This window comes from Telopea speciosissima, chromosome 3, assembly GCF_018873765.1.
Source record: "Telopea speciosissima isolate NSW1024214 ecotype Mountain lineage chromosome 3, Tspe_v1, whole genome shotgun sequence".
In the NCBI taxonomy this organism is placed as follows: Eukaryota; Viridiplantae; Streptophyta; class Magnoliopsida; order Proteales; family Proteaceae; genus Telopea; species Telopea speciosissima.
The window spans coordinates 36,344,796-36,365,008 of record NC_057918.1 but is presented as its reverse complement, the minus strand read 5'-3'; the positions used below and the strand labels follow the sequence as shown (position 1 = coordinate 36,365,008).

At 39.9% G+C, this 20,213-nt stretch overlaps 1 protein-coding gene and 1 long non-coding RNA gene across 2 annotated transcripts in view; both read right to left on the bottom strand.

Annotated features, from left to right (window-relative positions):
* Positions 1-505: 505 nt before the first annotated feature.
* LOC122654663 lies at positions 506-5,331 on the bottom strand. The gene is made up of 3 exons (XR_006331946.1): positions 4,984-5,331; positions 4,008-4,012; positions 506-517 (listed from the first exon to the last, which is right to left on the bottom strand). It is a non-coding gene; the product is annotated as an uncharacterized LOC122654663 (long non-coding RNA).
* Positions 5,332-5,335: 4 nt separating this feature from the next.
* LOC122655125 (serine/threonine-protein kinase PCRK1-like) overlaps positions 5,336-20,213 on the bottom strand; it is a gene marked incomplete at its 3' end in the record, with an annotated part of 31,994 nt that continues 17,116 nt past the window's right edge. Inside the window, exon 5 of the mRNA XM_043849358.1 lies at positions 5,336-5,773. Coding sequence (XP_043705293.1) covers positions 5,336-5,773 — 438 coding nt within the window. The remainder of the gene's footprint in view (positions 5,774-20,213) is intronic.

Here is a 20,213-nt window from a genome sequence, read left to right as displayed (position 1 = left end):
TAACCCTGTCTTGACGGCTTTCACTCTACTCCACGTAGCCTTCTCATATGTAGCCATTTCCATGACTCGAACCAATGACGTGGTGCCTAGCTCCGATACCAAATGTTAGGTAACTTTAAATTATAACATAGTCGATATTTTTCTAAATAGTAATGCATACTATTTGTTTAGAGGATAGAATTGAAATAAGAAACCAAAAGATAAAATATAAACCCATGAATAACTATAATTATATGGAAAAATTTTTATAACCAAAGTTGGTGAAAAAGAAATTGTAATTTCATTTTTTTTTTTTAAGAAAAAAATTATTTGAAAAAAGGAAGAGAGAAAGACACTTACCTCATCATTAATTTTGTTTTATTCTGTTTGTTTCTTTTCTTTTCTTGCATTGGAGACATAACCTAGTATAATACACTTCTCAATGAGGGTAAAATTGAGACATTATTTTTTGTGAAAAAATTGTGGCATTTCACATGTGTACTTGAAAGACATGCAAGATAATGATATTGGTAAGTTTCTACAAAAAAAATATATTAATGGTAAGTCATTTTCAAAATCTTTTTTTGGGCAAAGATTGGGCACACCATTCACTTTCCGCAAGCTAGCGGAATGCATCAATGGGGACCGCTAGATGGGCTAGGTAGGGCATCATTTCGCAGGGGTTGGGTAGAGAGACAGACACATGGCTGTGTAGCCTATTGGAGTGCCTAGCCTTTACCTTCTTTTTTTTTTTTTTTTTTTTGAACTCTCATTCAAAGAATTTTTGAGAATAAGACAACAGACAATTAAAAGAGGATTTCAGCTTCTCAATTCACCACTTGGGCAACAAGATGCACCTTTAATTATAGGGAAAAGAAAAGGCACACTACTTGCAGTATTCACTCTCTCACAATCATGATACTCTTTCTCTCTCCTCTTCCTCACTGACATTCTCTTTCTTTATTAATCATGTGGGCCTCCTATATACAACCAAAATGCACTCCTGCTCTTCTCCCTATTGACTTACCATGTAAAATGCTACTATTAGGAATGTGAATGAATAGTTGAAAATTCTTATAAAAAATGAATAGTAAAAAATCCATATTTGATTCATGTTCATATCCATTTAGGGGAATCCGTATTCGAAATATCGATTTCCAAAAACTATTTGAATCGATTTGAAAGCTAATCGATGTAGATACCGATATTTCAATTTTAAATCATATACTATCTAATTCGTTTAGGTCTGATTATAAATATATGTTTAAATAAAAGCTTTATAAGTAAAATTTGGACACAATTTTTATGTATGGTCGTGTATGTACATGATCATGTCTTACAATTGTTGGATGGGGGTGAGGGCAAAACTATAATTACATATCCGCTTTCTCCTTATCCAACGGTTGAACGCATGATCGTATATTTACACAACCGTGTATAAAACCTTTTGCCATTATATTTTATAATACTAAAATATACTTATCAATAGGGATGTAAAGCGAATCTAAATTCCATTTGTGTTCGCATCCATGTAGTAGAATCCGTTTTGAAAAAAACGGTTTTTGAAAACTATTTGAATCCATTTTGGAAGACAATTAGATGTTTTTACCGATATTTCAATTTCGAATCAGATACTATCCAATCCGTTTAAATCTAATTATAAAAACATAATTAAATATTAATTGGGGAAAAAAATCTGTTTGGTTGCGTGGCACCTGCACCCAAACACAAGAGCATGTGAAATTGCCACCCCTCCTCCTATGAAATAAAAAATCTCATCCATGTTGATGCCCCTTTATGCGCTCCTATTGGCCCTCGCACTTGTGCATGGCCACACAACCAGGCAACAACGATCTCTTGCCCATATTAATTTCATGATTAATATTTTATATTACTAAAATACCCTTATTAATTTACACTAGTTTAGAAGTAATTAAATAGGAAATTAAATGGAAGAAAAAGGGATTCATGAGGATATTTATGTAAGCTTCAACGTTTCATCTTCGCGTCATCTTAAATTTTATCTTCTCCTGTTCTTCGCCCCTCAATGTAGACAGTAAAACTGCAACACCGCTCTCTTCAAACTCTAGACTCCACTCTTTAGTCTAAATTTAGGGATTTTCATTCATAATAAAAATTATATATTCGATTCCTATATCTATATTCGAGAAATCAATAATCCAAAATTCCAACATAATCATGGTTCACATAACTCAAAGAGGAATTAATATATTGATAAATAAATAAAAGCATTTTCAATTGCATGCGTGAAGATTGCAGAATGGAACTTACAGAACGTTAAAAAAATAATGGGCAAGAGTTCTCTGTGGGAGAGCGTGCAAGAATATCAACAGGACGATCATTATTGCCATTCATGAGGAGTGGGGCAATCATTTTTGTCTTGGGCACAGGGAACACACTCCCCCTACTAAGAACTTTTTTCCATAAATTATAGTAGAACTAGACCTCCGTCATGTCATCCAAGGAGCCCAGATCAGCTCCAGATGTGTGGAGAGTGTCTAGTTAGGGATGTAAGTTTGGCTTAGTTAGTTCAAGCCCGAATGGGGCCTGGGCTGGATTTTTTCAAACCCTGAGGGTGAATTAGGGTTAAAATTTCTAGGCCTCGAGATCGGGCCGGGCCAAGGTTAAGGCCTCGGGCTAAGCCCGGTTGTGTGTTAGGTTATGCTTTACAATTTAGTGTATATACTTTTCAATTTTTGCTTAGTATCTAATTATCTATTGATTACCAAAACAAAGTCTAATAATCTATTGAACGAAAGTAATTAAGATTTTAAGTTTTTGACCAAGTTTTTGTAACCTAAAGAAAATTCTAATAATCGATTGAATATGAAATAAACCAATACCCAATCACAAGTGTCTTAAGTTTTTTTTTTAATGCATAGGAGGACACAAACTGGTAAAAAAACACAGTGCTAGTCAGGGTCACTCGGGAAAAAATCAAGGTCTATACTTGGCCCTTGACAAAAATCAGGGTCAATTAGGGCCGGATTGGGCTGGGTTGAGCCTGATCAGGGTTAATCAGCATCGTCGACATGAGTCCGGATCTTGTCCTTGTACAAGGACATGAGTTGCTGTCCATGTGGCCTTATTGCCTGCCACATGGTATTCCACTAACCTGTTACCTCCTTTTCCTACCTCCATTTATTAAACCCGATTCACAAGGTGTCCAACCTTTCTTCTGTCTCTCATTTATTATTTAATCTCACTTTTAGTTTTTTAATATCTATTGTTTGATTTGTTTTAATTATTTTAGTTAAATCCCATTGCAATTTAATAAGATCTATTATTTGAATTGTTTTAATTCCCGTCCCATAAATATGCATGCTCATTTGTTTGCGTATGGTAAAATTGTAAGGTCGAACACCTTATGCGAGCGAAGTGACACGTAAATTTATAGGGACAGGGTTGCAGGGAAGAAATGGAGCTAGAGGGGTTGGGCTTGCAAAAGAGAGGTTGAGGCGGAGCACAATATTGGTATTGGATCGTCCGAATTAGACAATCAGTATCGGTATTGATTGGGGACATACCAATTTTTTACCAGTATTTTATTTTTATTTTTATCTTTATTGGCATCGTCAGCCACATGGCGCTATCCTATTTGTTGTAGCAGAATAACAGAACGAGAAGGGGTGGGTTTGCCTAAATATGGCGCTATCCTATTTTATAGGAACAAAGGGTAAAATAATAAAATATCCTCTTTTAAAGGGAAATTGGGGGCAATTTTGTTAGATTCAATTGATCCTTGTCGATACCATAGCGGTATCATATTGGTTTTGCAAGTGCCGATACCTGATCCAATACCATGCACTAAAACCATGGGTTTTAGTAATCGATATTGATCTCTACTAATCCAGATCGGTTAGGTTTATCCCTATTTCCTTTTAAAAAAAAAATAGATTTTTTAATTTAAAATTTTACCCTTGTCTATACTGGTCCACCGAGTTGGGATCGATCAAGAATCGATATTGGTCTCAACCGATACTAATGCGAATCATCCAATCCAATACTGATTCTTCCAAACATGATCCCGATATTGTGCTACTATTGTATTGATGACATGGTATAGACAAAGGGTAAAATAGTAAAAAACCTATGTTTTAAAAAGAAAACAAGGGGTAAACTTATCCGATACAACCAATTAGTGTCGATGCACTATCGATATCGTATCAGTTTTACAGGTGACTGATACCCAATCCGATGCAAGTGACCAATACCCAATCCGACACCGTGCACTGGCTCTCGACATTAGTAAGCACTCTGACAATAATTTCCTCACCATCCTTGGGATTTGATTCCTGGACAAATCAATCAGATTCCTAACAAAAAAAAAGGAGAAATGGAGTTAAGTCTCCGTGATTTGATAAGAAAAGTGACACTAGGAAAAGGTCATTGGAGAGGATCCTCTTCTAGTTGTGGATCCCGTTTGTCTATGATGCACTGCCCGTATCGGCGATAAATAGGGCACAGCACAATGACCGTCTTACCCCCACTCTGGCAAGGCACTCAGGTAAGGATAAGGCAGTCATTGCAGCATGCCTTATTTGTGCGCTGCCTTACCCGCTCGGGCAAGGCACTCAGACAGGGGTAATGCAGTTATTACAGCACGCCCTGTTTGTGCGCCGCTAAGGCTACTACAGGCAGCGCGCTATTTGTCAAAAACATATTTCAAGTACAAACGAATTGTAAGAAAAAATTAGTGTTACATTTTTTATGGGTATTTTTAACTCTTCAATTTATTTCGAAATATCCAACAACAAAAATGTTAACAGGGTTCGCATCGAAGAAGTTCAAAGGATAAAAGAATTGGACATGGGGTTTTTAGAAGTAATTCCTTTTTTTACAGGTTTTCCCAAACAAATATAAGCCACTTAAATTTGCTTTCATGACAATACCTTGCTTGGCAGTTGCTACATTGTGATCCTTTACTTTCCAAACAATCACTCGTTGTACATCCACAACTGTAACAAAATCCCATCAAATGACAATTGGGTACTTGAAGCTATAAGATAGTTCAAGCAGGAACCAACTTCGGTTTCAAATGAACAGCCTCCATTATCAACTCAAAGTTCCCACAGCATGCCTCACATGAACATGATATCTGTCACCAGCAATACTGATAATCATGGATGGAACTCTCATCTTACCTCACAGAAGTGCCATCACCAATGTATGGAGGACCTTTTATTTGCTAACATTGTACCAATCAGCTTGTTCTTATGAGCTTTGGTGTCCACCTACGCCAAACCGACACGGCACCTTCACAAATTTTTAAATCTATACTCCTTCTATTCGAGCTGGATTCTTTTCCTCTTTTGGATTCTGGGGTACCTATTGGTGATAAACTCCTAATTGATGATTGAGGGCTTCCAGCATCTGTTGGTGACAAACTCCTAATTGATGCTAGAGGGCTTCCAACATCTGTTGCTGCCACAATCTGGTCCACCATCACCAACACCTCGCTCATCTTGGGGCGGGCTTTTGGATACCGCACCAAGCATCGGTTTGCAACAGCTGCAAGCTTCTGTACAGACTTAAGGGAGTACTTCCCTTCAAGCCTTGGATCCAATATAAGCTGGAATTTCTTAACGTCTGACAGGTATGGCTTCACCCATTCCAAGAGATTCTGTTCACTCTTGGGGCGGTTTCGGTCCAACGGACGCCTACCTGTGATTAATTCATAGAGGAAGACTCCATAGCTCCAAACATCACTCTTGACTGTGAGGCGTCCAGTTCGAACGTATTCTGGAGCCGCATAACCAATGGTTCCTACAACCTGTCTACCAATAAGGTCAATTCCAATTTTGTACTATGAGACAGTCCAGACTTTTGCTCAACACACAGCATTCAGATGATCTACCACAAGAAATAGCCAGAACGATGAAACACATGAGAAAAGCAAATGGACAGGTATAGACTCGATAAATAGGAAAACATTTAGGAACCTTGGACCATCTTTTAATAAATTCTACCCAAAAATTCTTTCAGACCAATATTCAACACTACTAGCATAAATTTGATATTCTAGCCTACTGTATACTAAAGTTTTGTTTAGTTATTTTCTTTGTCTGAAAATGGTTTGATTTGCTTCACCTAAAGAATTTCTACCAATTCTTGTTTTATTCACCAAAGCTCATCCATCCTTTTTTGATGCAGTGGCTCTAGAGTAGTTGGAGTGATACGAACTGGTTTGGAAACCCAAGCCCAAATGAAACCAGCCCAACCCAGGTTTTTGGACTAACAAGGGTTGGTACTAGTGATTTATTTCTTTGGGTTATTTTATTTTATTATTTTATGTTGAAAGAGTCATAGAATAGGATTGTGGAGTTTGCTACAAACTCTACTTCATCATTGAGTTTGAATAGGGCAGTGTTATGTTATTTCCTTTATTTATGCTTCTACTCAACAACAGTGAATAGATTTGAATAATGGAATCATATTTAGTTGAGTTGCATACACAGGTGAACGTTATGTGCGGCCTGCTGATCGACTGTTGTTCCTCTTTCCCATACTCCCTCCTCATCGCATGTACCATCTCTCTTCCTTCTTCTCCCCCTTCACAATATTATGAGTTTAAATTAGATTCCCCAAAATACCCTCCCCTTCACCCCTTATTCCCCTTATTCCCCTTTGTTCTTTATTTTAACTTTATCTTTAATTTATAATCCCACTTATATCCTTTCTCCTTTATCCCTTAACAGTCATTTAACATTCCTTATATTTACAGTTCTGCCACTCTCTTATGAACTTCAGTTTATTTACTGTTTTGCTACTAATCCTTTCATTTGAGTGTTCAACTCTTCGTGTGGGTCCATAATAAACCCAAACAGGGTTTTCGAATCGAACCTGTGATCGCATTAAATTGGTATCAAAGCCGAAAGTCCTCTATATCTTAACCATGGTGGCCAATAGTGAGGTTCTCCAACAGCTTAACTCCTATAAAGAAGAAAGCAAGACAGACATTGCCAGCCTCATAGATCGTGTTGATATCCTCAACATAACTGTCGGTTTCTTCTAGACTATGATGGCATCCATGCAAGCTTCTATTGACTGACTGGTGGTGGCTTCAAATAAAGGAAAGAGTCCCATGCAGTCTAGGGATTCTTCCTGTTACACTGCCACCAAATCATAAACCACCACCGCCACATTATACACCACCACCACCACCATTACCACTTGCACCATATGAGGCTGGCCAACCTTTTGAAGATGTTCCCTATGGACCTAAAAGAGGAGCCACATGGGGATATCCTTGAAAAATATTTGGATTGGGTTCACAGTTTGAAGATCTTCTTCAGATGGTACTGGTTGACTGAGGCCAGAAAGATTCTATTTGCAGAGGCTAAACTGACGGGCACTACTCAAGTAAGGTGGATCAAACACTAGCAACAGAATCGGACTTAAGGCATCTGGTTAGTCACTACTTGAGCAGAGATGAGTGAAGCACTGAACCAAAGATTCCTGCCTACCGATTACAAGCAGTGCATGCACCTCAAGTTCGCACAACTGAAACAAGATAGCATGACAATTGAGGAGTATGTGGCCAGATTTTATTACTTAGGCACTCAAACTGATTTTGAGTGAAGAAGTATTGGTGGCACAATTTTGTAATGGATTGCAACCTCATATCAGTGTTGCACTAGCAAACTACCTACGATGGAGGACGTTGTATAGGTGGCATATCAGGTAGAAGAGAGTTTGAAGAAGCCCTACACTTGGAAGATTTTTACAGACACTTTCTCCCAAAGTGATTGCAGAAGAAAGAAGCCTTCCTAGCTAGAGAAGTCGTCTAAAAAGCACAGGCTAGTGGTTCCTCAATGGCATTGGTGCAATCCTGGGGTTGAAAACCCTATTTGGGTTCACTATGGGCCCACCCAAACTCTAAATGTGTCAATAACAAGAGATAGTGGCAGTTCTGTAAATATATCAAGTTTTCAAGGGGGAGTGGCAACTAAATACAAGAGGGTCACTTGATAGATCAAGGACTAGGACACAAGGGGAATTTATAGTCATTAACTAGGGATAAACAAGGAATAAACACAAATAAATGGACAAAGTATAATAAAGGAGAGAAAGTAGGGGCAATATAGGCAACCAACTTCAAGAGGCAATATCATGGATGGTGTTTGAAGTCGTCTTCAACCTTCGATCACAACAGAACCAGCAGAAAAGGCTGGTAGTGGGAGCTTGTGATGATCCCAGTTCATCACACAAGAGTCCAGCTAAGCCAAGATTGTAGGAGAAGGTAATTGACTCTAAAGTCTCTTGATTCCAGCCAACCACGGTCCTGAAGGTCTAAGGATAAGGGAGAGAAAATTCTGCAACCTAGGTCTTGCTGTGAGTCAAGGGGGCAGATCCTGAGTTTCAGTTTGCAGCTCTGTTTATTAAGTCTGAAGCTCTCAAACTCTGCAGCCTGGGTCGCCCTAAGGTGGGGAAGCAAGCCCTCAAGTATCAGTCCACGTTGATGGAGTTCTATAACAAGTGGGGGTCAAGAGTTGGGACTGTTTTCTCCAAAGAACAGAGCAAACCAGAAACAGTATGAACAGAATATGTTTAGTTATATGAGAAAATTACTTGGACACCCCCTGTACTATGGCCTAATTACTTATTCTCCCTAACTTTTCAAACAATTACTTGAACACCCCCTGTATTTTACCATTTCTTTCAAGTAGGTCTTGTCCGTTAGTTTAAGTGATGATGTCATCGGTTAAATTTTTTGTAATGACTAAACTACCCTTAAAGGGTAGTGAAGTGACCGTTTTACCCTTGTACCCTCTTCCTCATTCTTCTTTTTCTCTTCTTCCTGCAACCCACCGATTTCAGATTCAAACCCTAATCGATTTCAGAAAAAATTCTCTTTTCTTAAACAAATTTCAATCAAAATAACCCAAAACCCTTAATTGATTTCATTTTGGGATGAAATGGTATTATATTTTTACCCCCATTAGGGATGAAGCATCGTCTTCTCAAAACTGAAGAAAACAAAAACAGTGAAGAAATCAATTTGTTAAGCCCCATAGTGAAAATCTACTGAATATACGAAAGATAAAAAGGGGATCGGTTTTAGTTATCAGTTGGTGGGGGAAAGGATTTCCAGCCAAACCTTGGCCGGTGATGGTACACCAGGAGCAGGGAATGGCATTTCGGCGATGGTCTTTGCCCTCTCCATTCATGGCTTGCCGCAGATTAAAGAACCAAAAAAAAAAAAAAAGGAATAAAGCTGCCGTTGAGTTGCAGGAGGGCCATGCTTCTACTCCTCTAAAGTCAGTCAAGCGTAAAAAACATAAGCAAGAGATTCTTCATCTAAAGTTTTCAAATTTTAAAATCAAAAGGGAAATGCAAGAATTCCATCAATGACAGTGGAGGAAATTTGAGTGAACAAAGCAGAACATTGGTCATTACGAAGTTAATTCAGATTTCAGATTGGGAGAAGAACTTCTAGAAAAAAACTGGAAGATCAAACGAAAGGAAAGTCTCAAGGAAAAAAAAGAGCCATAAAACGAAGACTAAACCAAACGAACTACAACGAAAACGCCAAAATTCCATCAAATTCGTAGTACAGAAAAAATGTTACTTGAGAAAATTTTAGCCCAGAAATCCATGCTACCAAGTGACTTTTTTTTGGGGAGGGAGGGTGAAGCTTATCAGAAGAACCAATTCTAAACCCTTTTTATCGCCGGTAACTCACCGTCATTCGCCATCAGTTTGGGAGCCGGTGATCGGCTGGTCTGGCACCGCAAGAAGAAATAGTTAAAGAAGAAAGAAGGAGAAGAAGAAGGGTAAGTTGGTCATTGAACTTCATAAGTTTAAGTTAAATAACTCATAAGGGTAACATGGACATTTCCAATTAAACACTAACAGCAGACTAACACCGTCAGGTTTCAGGGGGTGTCAAGTAATTGTTTGAAACGTTGGTGATAGTAAGCAAAATGGCCATAGTCTAGGGGGTGTCCTAGTTATATATATAAAGGGGAACTGAAAAACAGAAAGAGAATAACAGAAGTAGAGGAAGGAGAACAAAAGTAGAAGAAGAACAGAAGACAATGGGTTCAGTCATGTACAGCAAAGTGTACCCAGACATATAAGGGCTACCAGCAAGAGAAGAAGGAAGAAACAGAAAAATATGTCGTACCTAGGAATAGGAAGGGAGAGGGCATAGAGAAAGGGAAGAACACGCAACCAGCCAACAGGCCACTCAACACTCCATTGCAACTCAAACCTTCAATTCAATCTATTCTATCTTCCATCGTCTTACATTCTCAATATAGAAAAAAGGCTTAACATAGCAATGGAAACCAACTCAAAATAAGAAACTAACAAACTTGGTAATATCTCAAATAAAAAAACTACCAAATAACTCCTACCTCATCTACCCACCCAAATAAAATAAAATAAACTTAAAGATTGCATCTTATGTCAACTACCAGCCCTCGTTAGACCAGAAAACTAGGTTGGTCCGGTTGCATCTCGGCTTAGGTCTCCAAAGAGGGTCATTCTGGTCGAGCCAGGCTAAGGCAACTGCATCGGGCATCCTCACGGCTGAATCGTCCTTATTCTCCACCTCAACATGTGGTGAATAACACGAATCTTAAGGTCAACGATCGGTGTTTGCTCATATACTCTACTGGTGGGTTGAATGATACCGTGCAATGTAATGTCCTACCCTTGAAGGTGTGCAACATCCTCCTCAGGCGACTGTGGTTATTTGATAAGAAGGTATAATATTGTATTCATGAGAACACTTATTCCTAAAAGCACAGTGAACTCGAGAAGAAACTTCTTCCAGCTAAAGACATCTCAACAAGCAAGCTTCAGCAGACAGCAGGATCGTTTCAGAGGACGAGAGTTAATGCAGTGGCTCGAGAGTGGTTAATACTGATACGACCGGGTTTGGAAACCCAAGTCCAAACAAAACCGGTCCAATCCTGGTTTTTGGACCAACAAGGTTGGTAGCAGTTATTTATTTCTTTGGGTTATTTCTTCTATTATTTTAGGTTGATTGAGTTGTAACCTTGTAGGATAGTGTTGTGGAGTTTGCTACAAATTCTACTTCGGTAATTGAGTTTGAATAGGGTAGTTATGTTATTTCTTTTATATATATGCTTGTATTAAACAACAGTGAATAGATATGAATAACGGAATGATATTAAGTTGAGTTGCATATGCTGGTGACCTGTGTGTGGCCTGCTGATCGATTGTTGTTACTCATTCCCAATCTCCCTCCTCATCACAGGTACCACCTGTCTTCTTCTTACCCCCTTCACGATATTAAGAATCTAAATTAGATTCCCCAAAATACCCTCCCCTTTACCCCCTTATTACCCTGTATCATTTATTTTAACTTTATTCCAAGTCTATTCCCCCTCTTTAATTTATAATCCCCCTTATATCCTATCTTCCTTTATTCTTTAATAGTCATTTATGATTCCCTATATTAGTTGGATTTTAGGTTAGGAATACTAGAAAGAGAAGGGAGAGAGGTTGAAGAAGGAAGAGGAAGACAGGAGAGGAAAAGAACACAAGAGGGAAGGAGAAGAGAATATTTCAGTGGTTAATGACTTGTGTTGGAGAGGCTTCTCCATACAACTATATTGCTTCAATTATAAGAAGAGAATATTACATCCACCTCCCTAGGAAGGTAAAAGGTAAAAAAAAAATAAAAAGGAGAAAATACATAATAAGGCAACTAGACAAAAGGCTAGCTCTTAAACTACCCTCAATACATAACTTCTAACAACTCTTAACACTCCCCCTGAAGCTGGAGAATAAATGTCGTGCATTCCCAGCTTGCATAATAGGGTACTAAACTGAAGAGAAGTAAGCCCTTGGAGAAGATGTCCGCCAGTTTATCACCAGTCTTCACGAAAGGGGTACAAATGCAGCCGGAGTCAATCTTCTCCTTGTTGAAATGTCGATCCACTTCAATGTGCTTTGTTCTATCATTTTGCACTGGATTGTGAGCAATGTTGATGACTGCCTTGTTATCACAATAGAGTCTCATAGGGCCTTCAGTGTCAAACCCCAATTCTTCAACCAGTCTTTTCAACCATATGAGTTGACACACTCCATGAGCCATAGCTCTAAATTATGCCTCTGCACTAGATCTAGCTACAACAGGCTGTTTCCTGCTTCTCCATGTGACTAAATTACTTCCCACAAAGGTACAATATCCGGAGGTAGAACTCCTGTCTGTGATGGATCCAGCCCAATCTGCATCAGTGAAGCCTTCCACTCTCAAGTGGTTGTGCTTGACATATAACAGTCCTTTTCCTGGAGAGGACTTCAAATATCTGAGAATACGATACACGACATCCAAGTGGCCACTCTTGGGGGCATGCATAAATTGACTCACCACTCCCACTGCATAGGAAATATATGGGCGTGTTATAGAAAGATAGATAAGCTTCCCTACTAGCCTCTAGTACTTTCCCACATCAATAAGGGAGGGACTACAATCTTCTCCTAGTTTGTGGTTCTGCTCAATAGGAGAATTTGTTGGTTTGCAGCCTAACATCCCTGTCTCTGTCAACAAATAAAAAACAAACTTTCGTTGGACATATGTTGGACATATGTCAATTCCTCTCTTGGACCTTGATACTTGAATTCCTAAGAAATACTTCAAGTGACCCAAATCTTTGATTTTAAACTGTTGAGCCAAGTCTTTAGTTTATCCATCTCAATTGTGTCATCTCCAATGACCACAATATCATCAACATAGACAATAAGGGCTGTGATGATACCATTGCCCGCTTGGAAAAGAGAGTGTGGTTAGCTGGGCTCTGGGAAGCGCTCAAACCATGCCTTTGGTGACTGTTTGAGACCATACAACGCCTTCTTGAGAAGACACACTTTCCTTTCAGCTGAAGGTATTTTGAAACCTGGTGGACTTTGCATGTATACTTCTTCTTCCAAGTCACCATGAAGGAAGGCATTCTTCACATGCTCTGGGAAGCGCTCAAACCATGCCTTTGGTGACTGTTTGAGACCATACAACGCCTTCTTGAGAAGACACACTTTCCTTTCAGCTAAAGGTATTTTGAAACTTGGTGGAGTTTGCATGTATACTTCTTCTTCCAAGTCACCATGAAGGAAGGCATTCTTCACATGTAACTGATATAATGGCCAATCTGTATTGGCTACCAATGATAATAGGACTTGGATAGAGTTATGCTTAGCCACAGGACCAACAGTTTCCTGGTAATCAATTCCATAGACTTGATTGTACCCCTTGGCCAACAATCTTGCCTAGTACCTTTCAACTGTGCCATCAGATTGATACTTGACTGTGTAGACCCATCTGCATCCAACTTGGACTCGTCCCCTGGGAAGATCCACCAATTACCAAGTACCATTTTTCTCAAGTGCCATCATCTCCTCGGCCATAGCTTGTTTCCACTTTGGGTCAGACATAGCCTCTGTAACATTCTTGAGAATAGAAACAGAGGAGAGAGAGCATTAAAGGCAAGACCTGTAGGAGAAAGAGCATTATAGGAAACAAAGTGGGCTATAGAATTAGTACAAGCTCTTTTGCCTTTCCTAACAGCAATAGGAAGGTCTAAATCAGAGGTAAGAGAAGGGATGTCACCTGACTGAGGAGAATGGATCTCAGGATGTGGATCCAAAGAGGACTCTTGGCAGGTCTTCTTTCCTTTCAAGCATTCACCTCTTTTGCATTGTTATCAACCACACCTGATTGATCATCAGTATCAACCACATCCATAGTTCTGTGTTTTCCAATGTCAAGCATAAAAGGAGAGATAGGTAGAGAATGAAATGGAATATCAGCAGAATGTTCACTTCCACAATTCTCCCCCTGAAGAGGATGCTGAGAAGGGGTAAAGAATAGGACAGATTCGAGGAAGGTGACATCTTTGGAAAGAAGACACCGATGAGAAGAAGGGTGATAGCACTTGTAGCCCTTAGTATTAGCAGAATACCAAGAAAGAGACACTTGAGAGCTTTCAGATCAAGTTTAGTCCGATTGGGTTTGTTAATATATACATAACAAACACAACAAAAGACTTTGGGAGGAAGAGAAAAAGTAGAAACCTATGGAGAGATAGGTAGAGGAAGGAGAACAAAAGTAGGCATACAATTTATGAGAAAGGAAGCAGTAAGAAGAGCTTCAGACCAGAAGGTCTTGGGAACATGCATGCTAAACAAGAGACTACGGTTGACCTCTAATAAATGACGATTTTTCCTCTGAGTAAACCCATTTTGTTGGGGGTGTGTCAACACACAATAGCTGATGGATAATGCCATTAGTAGCAAAGAATGTTTGGAGGCCACTAAACAGCTATTCCCCCCCTTTATCAGACCAAACAATTTTGATTCTAGTATCAAACTGAGTTAGAATCATCTGATAAAAATTCTGAAATGCAGCACAGACATCACTTTTATGCTTCATATGAATGTTCCTAAACTGTATTGGGCTGATGCCCTTTTAACCTCTTGTTTCTTGATTAATCGTATGCCTTCCTCTGTTCTTAATAATTAAATTCCATCTAATATTGTTTTTCCTGATCGAGTTGTTTTCTCTCTCCCACCTCGTGTCTTTGGTTGCCAATGTTTTGTTCATGTGCTTCGCCCTGGTCTTGATAAACTATCTCCTAGGGCCATCAAGTGTTTGTTTCTTGGCTATTCTCGTACCCAAAAGGGTTATAGGTGTTTTGATCCCATCTCTCGCCAACAGTTTGTTTCCGCTGATGTTACCTTCTTCGAAAACTCTCCTTATTTTGCTGATTCTTCCATTAATGTGGATCTTGTTCTTGATACTGGTGAGGTTGATCGTATTGTGGCTGAACCTGTTCCTCCTCCTATCCCATTGGCTGCCAATCCTGATCCCACGCAGGTGAAGGTCTATACCCGTCATACCCAACAACAGCCGCAGCCGCTGCCACTGCCACCTCCACCTATTAAGGCTGCCTCTCCACCGCCACCAGCTGACTCCTTGCCTGCGGATCCCGTTTTAGACATTGATGATCTCCCTATTGCAAAAAGGAAAGGTACTCGCACTTGTACACAGACCCCCCTTTACCCATTAGCCAATTATGTTTCTGTTTCTCATCTCCCACTTCATCATCGTGTTTTTGTTGCTGCTTTACATTCTACTTTTGTTCCCCACTCTTATAAGATTGTCTTATCCCACCCTGGGTGGAAATATGCTATGGATGTGGAGATGGATGCCTTGGTCTCTCGTAAAACTTGGTTATTGGTTGACTTACCGCCTGGTAAGGATCTTGTTAAATGTCGTTGGGTGTACACGGTTAAGTACAATCCAGATGGCACTGTGGAGCAGCTCAAGGCCTGTTTAGTTGCCAAGGGGTTTACACAGACATATGGGGTCAACTGCTTCGAGACCCTCTCCCCTGTTGCGAGGTTGAATTCTGTCCGCATTTTGCTTTCCTTGGCAGTAAATCTTGATTGGCCTCTCTTTCAGATGGATGTGAAGAATGCCTTCTTATATGGTGATCTCCAGGAGGAGGTGTACATGGAGCAACCTCCTAGTTATGTTGCTCAGGGGGAGGATAGTGTTCGGGTGTGTCACCTTCATAAGGCCATTTATGGACTGAAACAGTCTCCCCGTGCGTGGTTTGACAAATTCAGCAGTGTTATGGCTAGTTGTGGGTTCTCTCAGTGCTATTCTGATCACTCTATTTTTGTTAGACGTCAGGGGTCTAATGTGGTCATCTTAGCAGTTTATGTCGATGACATTATTGTTACTGGTAATGACGCTTCTGGGATTGCACAGGTGAAGACATATTTGCATGATAACTTCCAGATCAAGGATTTGGGTAGCCTCAAGTACTTTCTTGGTATTGAGGTTGTTCGCAGTTCTCGAGGTCTTAGCCTGTCCCAAAGGAAGTATGTTGATTTACTTGCTGAGACAGGAATGTTGAGTTGCAAACCTATTGATACTCCTATGGATCCACATGTCAAGTTTGGTACTTCTGGTGATAAGGAATTTAGTGACCCACATCAGTATCGACGCCTGGTCGGTAAACTTATCTACCTTACTGTTACTCGTCCCGATATCTCCTTTGTTGTGGGTGTTGTTAGTCAGTTCATGCAGACACCTAAGCAAGTACATTGGGATGCTGCTTGTCGTATTTTACGCTACCTCAAGGGTGCTCCAGGCAAGGGGCTGGTTTACCGTCGCCATGGTCACACCAGCATTATTGGGTTCTCTGATGCTGATTGGGCTGGTTCTGATGGCGATAGAAGATCGACTACAGGTTATTGCACTTTCTTTGGAGGTAATTTCGTTACCTGGAAGAACAAGAAACAGACCTCTGTTGCTCGTTCTAGTGCTGAAGCTAAGTACAGAGCTATGGCTCATACAGCTGCAGAGTTGATGTGGGTTCGTTCTTTTGCTCGTGAACTTGGTTATTCTAGTGATCAGCCCATGGAGATGTACTGTGATAACCAAACTGCCATTTATATTGCCAATAACCCTGTTTTTTATGAACGGACCAAGCACATTGAAGTTGACTATCATTTTGTTCGAGATGCTATTCAGAAGAAGCTAATTACTACTCCCTTTGTTCGTTCCCAGTTTCAGCTTGGAGAAATGTTTACGAAGGCTTTGTTTCGACCTCAGTTCTTGAGTGGTTGTTCCAAGCTAGATCTTGGTGATGTCTACGCTCCAGCTTGAGGGGGAGTGTTAAGGATTGTCGATTAGAGTTTACAGGGTTTCTGGGGGTGTTTTAGTCTTATTTATATTTCTAGTTTATTCTATTGCCTTAAGGGTATTTGGGGAGTTTATTTGTAATTCATTAATGCTGAAGTTATAACTTTTAAATCAGATTGCCCCCCTCACGATTTACACACACAGAAATCGTGAGGGAGTTTATTTTCTCTCAATCAATCTCTCTCTTCTCTTCTCTTCTCCATCTTCTTCTTCTTTGTTCTTCACTGCTGGTCAGACCTAGGGTCTGTTCTGTTACAGAGGATGAAGATGAGTTGACCACTGTAGGTGTAGGAGATGTGCTCAGTTGTGACATGACCTTGCGAACCACTGCATCTACCAAAGTGGAGTCATCCTGTGTACTAGGTGGGAACTCTCTAGCATCTGCCTCAGTCATCACAGAGTGTGCTTGAGCTCCCCCTCTACAGCCACCACGAGTACCACTAGCACCACCTCATGTACCAGGAGGACGACCATGAAGAGTCCAACATCGATCCTTGGTATGTCCAGATCTCCCATAATGATCACATCTAAACCTATCTCTACCAGGTCCACTAGTACCACCTGTCTCCACTACACTGTCTTCCCTACGGTTAGGCCCTTGGCCTCTACCACCTCCATGGGTGTCTCAAAAAGAGCTAGAATTGAGAGCTGACCTCTCAAGAGATGATGTTGGTGCTGGTTCCATAGCAACAAGCCGAGTCTACTCACTCTGTAAGTAGCTACAAACCTCATCAAGAGATGGAAGAGGAGACCGGCCTAATATCTGGAGCCTGATTGGTTCATAACCAAGGTTGAAACCACCAAGTAAAATGAAGATACGCTCCTTTTCAAGAGAACAATACACCTTTGCTTCATCCTCTGGGTTGGTCAGTTGAAGATCGCTGTAGTGGTCATACTCCTCCAAAAGGCTAATATAAGCATTGTAGTACTCAGAAATGGTCCTGTCACCCTGCCTCATTGCAATAATTTTTTGGTAAAGCTGACAGACCTTGGCAGAGTCACCCACTCTATCAAATGTTTAGGAGACACTGTCCCAAATTGCCTTGGCAGTTTCTTTTTGTATAAACCTTCTCCCAATCTCGGGCTTCATGGAGAAGATTAGCCATGTCATAACTATAGAATTTTCGGTCTCCCATTTCTCATAAGCAGGAGAGCCAGCCTCTGGGGCTTTAATAGCACCTGTAACATACCCAAGTTTCCCTTTGCTCGTAAGGGAAAGCTTCACTGAATGTGACCAGTCCAAGTAATTAGTGTTATCAAGCTTCACGATGGAAATCTGTGGGTGTGGGTTCTCATAAACAAACTGAGGAGCTGTTGGTGTTAGAGTGGGCTGTGAATCAGCCGAACCAAGCCCAGATGTATCCGAATCAACCATATTGTCAGGGAAACAGCACTTGACCATAAACAAGAACACCAAAGACAAGTGGGGAGTACACACTCAACCCAAATATGGAACCCAACACAATAACCAGATTTCAGCAAGAAAGAAATGAGTAACACCTTGACAAAAAAGCTTCACCCTAACACTCTCTAAGGAGTAACATCAACTGAAATAAGCTCAAATACTACACACCAAGCTGTTCATACTCATTTCTCAACCAAGGAAGGAACTTATAGCATTCCAAATGCAAGTAAAAATAGAAGACAGCATTCTCGGTTTTACCTGAGTAGAAAATGGGACCCCACGAAAGAAGGTTGTGTGCCAACCATAGTACTATATCTCGCGATATATCGGTATCTCGGGCCTACCGAGATATCCGAAATATCCGAAATTTGGCGAAATTTCACCGAAATATTGCATTTTTTCTGCAATATTTCGGGAGTCCATCTCGGTGGGTATTTGGCTATATCTAGGCCTGATACTTTATGGACACCCTTATTTAAGCTAAATAAACACATTTAAACCTTCATATTGCAAAAAAAATGAACTCAAAGTGGTGTTTTGAGTTTGTTCCCTTGATTGACTGTATACGGTCGGACCCTATTGTATAAAATAGTTAAATACATATTGTTTAAGTACTAAAAGACATAATAAGAAATTTAAACAAAATAATGAAACAAAAATAAAGTCAAATATAGCCTTTAGTTTAAACTTTAAAGTTTAAACTCATAAAGTCATAAGTGCATAAGTCATAACTCATAAACTTCATAATAGTCAATAGTTTAATACTTACACAAAGTATTTTTACGAAATTTACCGAAATTTACCGAAATTTACCGGAATATACTGCTCAATACACAGTATTTCTACGAAATATACCGAAATATACCGAGATATACCGAAATATACCGATATTTCGCCGAAATTTACCAAAATTTTGCCGAAATTTGAACTTTTTTCATTTCGGAAGCCCATCTCGTCTCGGTAGTGTCGAAATTACCGAAATTTCGGCGATATTTCGCGAAATTTTGTACCACGGTGCCAACAGGTCCTTCAATCAGCAAGGAGGATCATGTGGGGCAAAATAAGCACCCATAGGCGATTCTAATGGTCCATTCCAAGGTGCAAACCCAGGCCAGAGAGAGAAACAGAATATGTAAGTTACAACTGGCGGAAACCCTAGCAGCAGCTTTGGAGGCTTCAATCCTTCAAGGGAGCTTCAACCCGAATGGCACCTTCAAACAGTAAAAACAGGTTATATAGAACCTATTACATGCTCCTTCAACAAGTTTTTTACATAGGAGTCTTCTCCTTGAAACCTTTTGTGTCCTAAGATTTCAAAGAGAAGAAAAAGAATAGGAAAAGGACTGAATACGACTCTCAAACCTAACGCTCTAATACCAAGTTGGATTTTAGGTTAGGAATACTAGAAAGAGAAGGGAGAGAGGTTGAAGAAGGAAGAGGCAGAGAGGAGAGGAAGAAGAAGACAAGAGGGAAGGAGAAGAGAATATTTCGGTGGTTAATGACTTGTGTTGGAGATGCTTCTCCACACAACTCTATTGCTTCAATAATAAGAAGAGAATATTACATCCACCTCCCTAGGGAGGTAAAAAGTAAAATAGAATAAAAAGAAGAAAATACACAATAAGGCAAATAGACAAAAGGCTAGTTCCTAAACTATCCTCAATACATAACTTCTAACAACTCTAACAATATTTACAGTTCTGCCGATCTCTTATAAACTTCAGTTTACTTACTGTTTTGCCAACAATCTTTGATATAACTGTTCTACTCTTCGTGTGGGGCCATAGCGAACCCAAACAAGGTTTTTCAAACCCAGAATCACACCATCTTTTGTCGTTGAAAAGAAAATAATACCAAATTGTGAAGGAGAACAGATCCATGTTTTTTAGAGACTGTTGAAGGACATCAACTGTTGGGCCCAAGCAAACAACAACTCAGTCTTATCCAGTTATCCCAACTAAATGGGGTCGGCTACATGGATCCTTGCCCTCCAATCCACTCTATTTAAGGTCATACTTGATACAAGGCCTAAGCTATGCAATTCTTTCCTCACCATTTCTCCTAAGGTCATTTTAGGTCTGCCCCTGGCTCTTTTAGGTCCTTTAATCAGAATCAAATCAC